This window comes from Pinus tabuliformis, chromosome 5_2 (genome assembly GCF_031772625.1).
Source record: "Pinus tabuliformis cultivar Carrire ecotype Pingquan chromosome 5_2, CPIR1, whole genome shotgun sequence".
Classification (NCBI taxonomy): Eukaryota; Viridiplantae; Streptophyta; class Pinopsida; order Pinales; family Pinaceae; genus Pinus; species Pinus tabuliformis.
In genome coordinates, this window is record NC_142306.1 from 710208466 (window position 1) to 710218234 (window position 9769).

The 9769-nt window shown below is 43.3% G+C and overlaps 2 protein-coding genes across 2 annotated transcripts; both read right to left on the minus strand.

Moving 5' to 3' along the window:
• Positions 1–3587: 3587 nt before the first annotated feature.
• Positions 3588–6771, minus strand: LOC149161127 (uncharacterized). The gene is made up of 3 exons (XM_089434779.1): positions 4939–6771; positions 4482–4779; positions 3588–4354 (listed from the first exon to the last, which is right to left on the minus strand). The coding sequence occupies exons 1-3, from the start codon at positions 6769–6771 to the stop codon at positions 3588–3590; spliced, it is 2898 nt and encodes a 965-aa protein (XP_089290905.1).
• Positions 6772–6936: 165 nt separating this feature from the next.
• LOC149161128 (uncharacterized) lies at positions 6937–7536 on the minus strand. The gene has a single exon (XM_089434780.1). The coding sequence runs from the start codon at positions 7534–7536 to the stop codon at positions 6937–6939; it is 600 nt and encodes a 199-aa protein (XP_089290906.1).
• Positions 7537–9769: the final 2233 nt, after the last annotated feature.

Below are 9769 nucleotides of genomic sequence, written 5' to 3' on the forward strand. Positions count from 1 at the left end.
CATCTTTGTTTTCAATGAGTTGTGGAAAGGAGTTTGTGAAGGTGTGGGAGACAATGCACCTGAAAATCCCACTTCAAACAATGAGCTTTCCATTTGGGAAAATAAAAATAACAAGGCATATGCCTTGATTGCAACGTCAGTAAATGAAGAGGCGAGTTGCCATATTTCTCCATTTTCAAATGCCTTTTAAGCTTTAAACAAGTTGTAGGAATTGTATGACTCACACTCTGAACTCGAAGTTGTTCAATTGATGATTAAGTTGTTCAGTCTTGAATTGAAAAATGACGACCCTCTTACCTTAGCATCAAAAGTAAGATCCATTATGCATGACATAAAAGCCACTACTATTGAAATAAACATTCCTCTCATAGCTTATGTCAAGGCACTATATCCCACCTATTCACATTATCTTGAGTCATCGCAAGCAAGTGACAATCTTAAGGGGATTACCTTTGACTCCCTTGAGAATAAGTTTGCTGAGAGAGAGAAGGATTTTGGGGAGAAGGAAACTCCTAATTCTACTGAAGAAGTTGTATGCCTTGCATAAAAGGAGAATAATCATGCACAAAATTCTTCTAGAGGAAGAGGTGGCCGAAGAAGAAGAGGAAGGAGGAATTTTAGAGGGAAGGGGGGCAAACAATTCCAAGGAGAAAAGTTTGATCTTCATTGCACATGATGCAATAGAGATGAACATGATGATTCCACTTGTAAGTTACCTTGGGACAGAATTGAACAGGAAAGAAATGAAGTGAAAGGTAAAACAACTAACATAGGGAAAGCAAAAACACCTGAGTTCGCTCATTATGTTGTGGCACATTGCAATAATGGAGTAAATGAAGACTTATTCAATGCTTCACTTCGTTCATGGAAAGATGATTGGTTGCTTGATTCAAGAGAAACTTGCCACATGACTTTCAGGAGAGATTTATTTGAATAATTCACTAATGATGTTGATGGAGCAATATACTTTACAAACAATTCAAAACTCAAGCCATCAGGGCTTGGCACCATCAGGCTCAAAATGCATGGTCTTCCAGAATTTCTTCTACATAATGTTCTATACATCCTGGAGCTGAGGAGAAAATTGTTATCTTTGGTCCACATCTGTCAGCAGGGAAACTCCATTTATATATTTGATGGCAAGGTCGAGGTAAAAAAAGGATCATATCACTCACTTGTCATGACAAGGATAGAAGAAGAAAGACTTTTGAAGTTGCAAGGAACATCTGCTCCTGCACATAACTTCCCATACAGTTCTCACTATGATGAAGGTACATTTCCATCAAGTCTTTTATGGCATGTTAGGTTTGTATACTTGAACTATGAAAACCTTTGTTTGTTGAAGAAAAATGGTGTTACTGGTTTACCTACAATTCCTAGGAAACTCAAGCAATGTGATGCTTGTATCTTAAGAAAGCACAACAAACAGTAATTTCATGATTCTCATTCCAAAGCACATAGAAAACTTGAACTCATTCATTCCGATTTATGTGGCCCAGTGCCTATTCATTCTGCAAATAGTAATAAATATATGATGACATTTATTGATGATTACAACAGAATGTGTTGGGTTATTTATTGAAGAACAAATATGAAGCTTTTTATTGAAGAACTTTCATGCATGGATTGAAAATGATGCACAATTTCATATTGGCTCTATTCACATTGATAATGGAAAAGAATACACTTCAAATGATTTTGAAAACTATCTTCCCCAACATGGGATCAAACATCAAACAATTGTGCCTTGTAATCCCCAACAGAATGAAGTAGTTGAAAGAATGAACATGACAATCTTAAATATGGTGTGTTCCATGATGCTTTTCTAGAATGTTAAACAAATGTTTTGGGCTGATGCAGTTCTATGTGCTGTGTATATAAAGAATATGTGTCCATCTAATGCTATAAAAAACAAGACTCCCTATGAAATGTGGTATGGACACATTCGTTTGGTGAGGCAACTCAGGTTTTTTGGTTCCACCTGTTATGCCTTAGTATTTAAGAAACGAAGAAACAAACTTGGTGCAAGGAGTCGCAAGTGTGTCTTCTTGGGGTACTCAGATACCTCTAAAGCATACCATCTCCATGATGAAGTGAACAAGAAGTTTATAATATCTAGAGATGTGATATTTCTTGAATCTTTCAAGACTGACTATGTTGTTCAGCAACAACTTGCTCGCTTGGATAGATTCAAACATGCAAAGAATTTTCAAGAATTTGATAATGACATTTCACATCTTAAAGGGGGGATTCCTATATTGGATCAATCTATGGAATCTTATTTTGGAGCACTCTCTCCCCTGCATGAAGCTCCAACCACTGATAACACTTTGAGTGATGTGATTGACAAAATTGGGAGACTAAATCTTGATTCAGCCCCAACTCAATCAGTTGAGCAGCCTGGGCCATCTTAGAAAGGTCCTCCAAAATGGTTGAAGAAGACACTTGAAAGTGTTCATCTGGATGAGGTTGGAAAGATAGGAACAAGAAGCTCAGCCAGAAAAAATGTACGTGGTGTAGAATATTTTGATTCATCAGTTGATATGGATGTTTATTATGATTGTGAACTGGATTTTTCTACAAAGTTTGAACCAACTTCCTTCAAAGAAGTTGTTTCTCATGATCAATGGAAAGAAGTAATGTAGAAAGAATATGATGCCTTGATAAATAATGACACTTGGAAGTTGGTTGATCCTCCATTGGGAATCAAACCAATAGGATGCAAGTGGGTCTTCAAGAACAAGTATAAAGTAAATGGATCGCTTGACAAGAATAAATCCAAGCTTGTGGCAAAAGGTTTTGGACAGAAGGCAGGGGTTGACTATGAGGAGACTTTTGCCCCCATAGCAAAATGGGCTATTCTTAGGTCCATATAAGATTAGTGATTCTCCCATTACTATTTTTTTTTTTGTAAAGTTAAGCAGATCATATTAATTTTGTTGGATAAAATTACATAGATTCCTAGGAGTCAATGTGATCTCCCGGTGATATTGCTTCCAATGGATATATTCGCTGAAGATTGAGGTCGCTCTGGCGCTTCCAGAAAGTCCGGTCAGCACAGAGCTGCGCTGTCTGAAGATTGTGATCGAGCATTCTGCAAAGCGGATTTTCGCTTCCAGAGACCGGTGTGACGGGATGCTGCTTGATTTTGCCCGATCCTGTTGGCTTTGATCTCCGTTGGGCGTGACTTGCTCATAATCGATCGGGCCTTGTTTGAGTTTGCCATGATTTCCTGTAACGAGGACCCCTAGTGGCCTAGGCTTGTGCTTGCAGATCTGATTGATGGATATTGTGGCAGTTGGCTCTGAGTTCTCCCGCCTCCTGATCCTGCCAAACGTTGTGGTACTCTGCTAGATTGGAGTCGATCCCTTCATTTGCCAATGCATCAGCTAGCTTGTTTGCTTTCCTTCAAACGGCTTGGAAGTGATCCCTTTCATGTTGCAGAGTCGGCCTTGGAGATCTTTTAGTATTGCTGACAGCCTCCAGCTTGGGGTTACTTTGTGCACCTGTGTGCCCATCTGGAGTTTCCTGATCAGCCTTATTATTATCTTTGAATCGCCCTCCACTATCAGAGGTAGGAGTTTGTATCAACCAACCAGAGTGAGGCCTTGGAGGAGAGCGATTAGTTCTGCTGCATTATTGGTGTTCACTCTGAGATTGCCGTGATAGATGAGGTGAATTGCTCCTGTGTGATCCCGTACTGCTCCCCCATAGCCTGCCATGCCCGGGTTTTGTCTTGAAGCCCCATCGAAGTTGAGTTTGAATGTGTCAAAGGGGGGCAGGGTCCTTTTGTCCTGTGTCGTGCCTGTTGAGGTCTGGTTCCTTCCAGAGTTGGTCCTTGTTTGAAGATGCAGTATCTGTATTATTCTTGCCTCGTTTGGAGATGTGTTGCCCTCTATCTTCTGTATGCCCATGGCATTGACTGTTTCTGTGATTAGCAGTCGAACTTTCCTTATCAGCATATGAACTCCTGTGGCTATGTTTTTGAATATTCTTGTGCCCGGAACTAAATTCCAGGCATTGTTGACCAGGGGATTGGAGGATATGGAAGATCTCCATTGGCTTAGAGAAATTTGGATGGAATTTCTGTCTCTATCTGATTGTCTGAAGATCATGGCCATGTCATCCCACAGAGAGCAAGCCGTAGGACAGGTGTTGAGCAGGTGATTGAGCGTTTCCGAACCATTCTCGCAGAGCATACATCGAGAAGGGCCTACAAAACCTCGTTTCTGAAGGTTATCCCATGTGAGAACCCTGTTATGCAGGACTAGCCAAGAGAAAAGTGTAATTTTTTGCCAAGTTCCTCTGCTCCACAGGGTTTGCCATTTATGGTCTGATTGCTGATCCGGGGAGGCTGCCAAGAGCTTATAAGCTTCTTTTAGATTGAACGTGCCTTTGGGGTTACTTCCCCATCTTAGGATGTCCTTTTTGTTGGATCTGAGGATTCTTCTTTTGTCCAAGTCTTGTAGAAAAGGGTCTACATTCCTTGGTTCTGCATGGCTCTTTTAAGAATGTTCCAGTCTGGGTGTTCCAAGGTTGGAAGCTGCTGCCAGGCATCTTCCCAGAATAGGGTTGTGTTGCCTTGGTGTACTTCCCAGAAGCTATGCTATTGAACAATATGTCTATTTTCCCAGGCTTTGTTCCAGATTTGGGATCCTTGAGTGGTGCCTGTAAGCCGAATGAGGTCTTTGTCCCTGATTTGGGTTGTATACTTCGCTTTCCACAGGGCGCCCCAGAGGGAGTCAGGATTTTCAACCCATCTCCACCAGATTTTTGTTGCTACGGCCATGTTAATATCTCAGGGTCTCGGAGGCCCAAACCTCCCTCCATTTTTGGTTTGCAGATGTATGTCCATTTGAGGAGGGCCCATTTTGATTTCTTAGAGGGTCCATTCCAGAGAAAGGAGCGTTGAATGTTTCGGATGGTCTTGTACACCACCTTGGGGGCTGCAAGTGCTGAGAACATGTAGGCTGGCATGGTTTGAAGGATGGACTTTATCAGTATCAGTCTGCTGGCCATGTTTAGTGCCCGGTGGGTCCAGCTACTTAGCCTATCTCTCTTCTTGTTGAGGAGGGCTTCCCAGTTGCTCGATCTGTAGGCATGTTTCGAAAGCGGTATACCAAGGTATTTGGTTGGAAGGGAGTTCTTTTGAATATTCAGAATTCTGCTGAGATTTCTCTGCACAAGAATGGATGTGTTGAAGAAAAAAAGTTTGGATTTGGTTAGGTTGATTTCCATACCTGAGGCTTTCGAGAAGGTTTTTAACACCTTGCTGATGGTGCGAGCTTCCTGTATTGCGGGGGCGTCCATGAGCATGGTATCGTCCACGAATTGTTGATGCGTTATAGTGGGTCCTTGGTGTACCGGTTTGATGCCTTTGAGTTGGTTCTGCTGCATTGCCTTGGTTAAGGATCTTCCTAGCCCTTCTGCCATTATGATGAAGAGAAAAGGAGACAGGGGGTCTCCTTGTCTGATACCTCTGGATGGATTGAAGGGTTGTAGGGGTCCTCCATTTAGCAGAATAGAGAAGAAGGCGCCTGAAACCAGTTCCATTATCCAGTTTTTCCATAGCTGACTGAATCCAAAAGCTTGGAGGATTGCTTTCATGTATTGCCACCTGATTCTATCAAAGGCTTTGGACAGATCAAGCTGGATTAACATGCCTGGAGATCTCTTTGTTTTGAGAGAGTGCAATACTTCCTGGGTGAGGATTATGCTGTCAGTGATCTGTCTTCCTTCGACGTAGCCAGTTTGCTCTTGAGAAATGATTGAGGGGAGGATGGATTTAAGTCTGTCAGCCATCAATTTGGAAAGGATTTTATAGAGGACATTGCAAAGGGCTATGGGGCAGAACTTATCAGGGGAGTCAGCCTGGTTCGATTTGGGAATCAAGGTAAGGAAAGTGGCATTGATGGTAGGAAGGACTTTCTTGGTTCTGTGAAAGTTTCTTACAAGAATAAGAAGGTCAGCTTTACTGATGGGCCAGCACGCCTTGAAGAATTCAATTGTAAATTCGTCAGGTCCGGGGGCCTTGTTCGTGGCCATGGAGAAGATGGTTTCTTCAATTTCCTGTTCAGTAAACTCTCTTAGAAGCAGGGCGTTTTGATCCCCTCTAACTAAGCTGTGTATGGCCCCAAAAATTTCCTTTATGGCTTGGGATCGATCTTGAAGGGGTTCGCTGAGAAGAGAGGTGAAGTAGGAGTTGAGCTCAGATCCGATGTGATCCCTTGAGAAGACTTGATCGCCATCTGCAGTTTTGAGGGTTAGGATGCGATTAAACGCTCTATTCTGGATGGTAGACTTGTGAAAGAAGCTGGCGTTGCGCTTGCCTTGTTTTAACCATTGCACTCTCAATTTCTGTCTCCACAGTAGCTCTTCCTGTTTTAGTCTTTCTTCCCATTTCCTTTGCAGAATCGATTCTTGAGTGTTCCGCTCCTCATTGGGCCCTTCTGTGATCAAAGTTTGTTGGAGGTTTGCCATTTTTACCTCGAGTTCTTTTTTGGCTTGCATTATGTCACCAAAGGTATCTTTGTTCCATTTTTTGGGGTTGGTCTTTATGGCTTTGAGCTTCTGCTGGATTATGTACATGATGTTGTCACTCTTTTTGGTGGTTTGAGTCCACCAGTTTTGTACATTCTGCATGAATGATGGGTGCTCTGTCCAAAAGGCCTCAAATCTGAAAGGTCTGTTTTGGGGTTTATCCAAATTGGTGAAGTGGATCTGCACTGGCCAGTGATCAGATCCTCCTATGGGCAGAATGTTGGCCTCCATGTCTATGTTTTGCAGCTGAATGGATTCCGACATGAGGAATCTATCAAGCCTTGAAGCTATCTGTCGGTTTCCTCCTTGCTTATTGTTCCAGGTATGTAGACCATTGACGGTGGGGATGTCAATGAGTTTGGAAGCAGCAATAAAAGTGTTGAATGCTTCCGAGTCCTACCTTGAAGCTATCTGTCGATTTCCTCCTTGCTTATTGTTCCAGGTATGTAGACCATTGACGGTGGGGATGTCAATGAGTTTGGAAGCAGCAATAAAAGTGTTGAATGCTTCCGAGTCCTTATCCAGTCTTCGTAGTCCTCCCTTTTTCTCTGCTAGATTGGTAATCATATTATAGTCTCCTCCTAAAATCCAATGATCTGCCCCATGGTGTTGTCTGACTTCATCCAGGTCTAGCAGCATCTCCAGCTTTTCCTGAAGTCGTTTGGGTCCATATACATTGGTAATGCAGATCAATTGCCCTGAGTCTGGCATGTTAAAAATCACCGATAGAGAGTGCTTGGTGGACAGAGCATTTTGTATTGTGAATTTGCTTTTGTTCCAGAATGTGATCAACCCTCCTGCTTGCCCGATTGCATCTATGCTAATGCATTGATGACTGTTGGATACAAGTTTTTTGAGAGTTTCCATGCTCTTGGAAGAGCATTTGGATTCTTGCAGTAGGACAATGTCTGGGTGCTGCGAAAATAGGCGGTTTTTCAGGATCCTTCTTTTGGAGGTACCGTTGAGCTTCCTGATGTTCCAGGTTGTGATTTTCATTGAGCAGTCTTTGGAGCAGAAAGGACCAATGCCCTGATTTTCCCCTCATTGATTAGGCGTCTGCCCAGCTCTTGTATCTGCTGTCTTGTGGATTTGCGCCCTCTTTTCCTGCCTGGTCCCTGTGGTTTATATTGATCCAGATCCATGTTGGCTTGTATTCGTGTTTGGCTGTTGTTTCCCCAATGCCTTTTGGCTGCATTCTGGTTGATGTATTCCAGCTGCAAGTAGGCCATTTCTATCTTCTCCAAATGGTCTTGAGGAATGGAATCGACTCCCAATTTGGACCATTGCTCATTGACCTTTTGAAGATCTATATCACCAAGGATCTCCTCCAGAGGATTGCTTGAGGGGGTTGTGGAGGGCTGATCTAAATGCATTTCTATGCATTGCTGGGTTTGCTTTGAGGTTTGGCTGGTGGTATTCTGGAGGGAGGAGGAGTCCTGATGGTGTTGCGGTGCCTGGGCATGGGTTGGGTCAGAGATTGAGCTTAGGGCTTTGGTGGTAGGCATGGGTTGGCTTGAATTTGTTAGATTATGATCAGTGGGGGCCTGAGGAGCTATTGGGTGCTCCGATGAGTCAATATTGCCCAGAATTTCAAAGCTATTTTGCTGGGTGGGGATCTTATTGGTGGGGGTAGTTTTGGTGGGTTTTTTTGGAGCCTTTTTGCTTCTCTTCCCTTTATTCTTTCTTGAAACGGGGGTGAAGCCAGGAGCTGGAGTTTCCCCTTGTTCCTGTTGTGCTTTGGGCTGTGATTGATTGACAGGGCATCCGTGGCTGAGATGTCCATGCTGGCGGCAGGTTCGGCATCTGAATGGGATATTTTCATAATCAATGGTTTGCTTCTAGTGCACTCCTCTGTGGATCAGCTCCATATGGCCTGGGAGGGGTCCTGAAATATCCAAGTAAACACAGATTCTAGCATAAGTCGTGTACTTACCTTGTGATGTTAGATCTGAGGCTTTGATGAAGACTCCCAACTTGTTTCCTATGGCCTCCAAGATTCGCTTGTTCCAGTAATCCACAGGCATAGAGTGAAGGCGAATCCATACTGGAACTTTTTTGAAATCCTCCTATTCTGGAGCGAAGTTTGGCCTCCAGTACGTGATGTATAGTCCGGCAGAGTTGTAGAAATATGGTCCTCCTTCGAAGATACGATCTCGGTCTTCCTTATGGGCGAAGATGACGGTGAAAAAGATTCTCAATCCCAGTTGGAGCTCGAAATCCCCTTTGGGTTTCCATTTTTGGTTTATCCACCAGCATAGAGCCTTTTCATTCAGTCGAACCCCCATGAATCTGCAGATCAGGGCGTGTTGGCTCATGTGGTCTCTATATTCGTCTATCCATGGATCTTCAATGATTAGTCTTGGTATTTCCTTTGAGATGGGCTTGCATGGGGACGATTCTTGCTCGTTGTGTCGTTTGGGATTGTGCCCCGCTGATTCAGTTCCTTTTGGATCCGATTCGTGGCTGGTTCCCTCAGATCTGGAGCTAGTAGGGAAGTTGGGGGTTTCCATAGGGATGCTGCCGAAAATGAAAGGCGGAAAAGAAGGGGGGGCCAAACCCCCCCCGAGTTGTGCATGGAGCGAATCAGGTGAGAGCTCCGTTGCAGATTTGTCGTGTATTGGTTGATTCTGCAGGCTGGCTTGCCGAGCCGAGCTCAAGGTTTTGCAGGGTTTCAATCCTGTCGGCGCTCTTCAGAGGCTCGCGCTCCTTAGATCATTCTCTGCTTCCTTCATGTAAATCCTTGAGGACCTTTTCTGTCGATTCTCCCATTATTATTGTCATTGTAGCCCTTATTGTTATTATTGTGCCCCTATTGTCCACATATTGTTTATTAGTGTGCCCCACAAAAGCCCACTATTTTTTTTTTTTCTAAGTCAGGCTATGCTATTATATTACAAAAAGTCAAAATTACAGCAGTTTTACAACAGGGCCATGGCCCTGCATCTCCAGAGAGATTGGCATTTTCTCATATTTGGACATATCCAGAGTGGAACAGGTACAAAAATTGGATTGTATGACGAACATTACTAACATTGCGACCCTTGAATTTGTATATTTCTAACACAGAGAACATATGGACCAACATAAAGACGAACAGACACAGAGAGAAGAAAAGACGAACAGACACAGAGAGAAGATTTCCTTCCCAGGCAGCGAAGAGCGAACTGTTGGCGGAGTTATTCATCGTCTGTGGTGTATGGCTCATCCTCCATTTTGCATTTGAATTTCT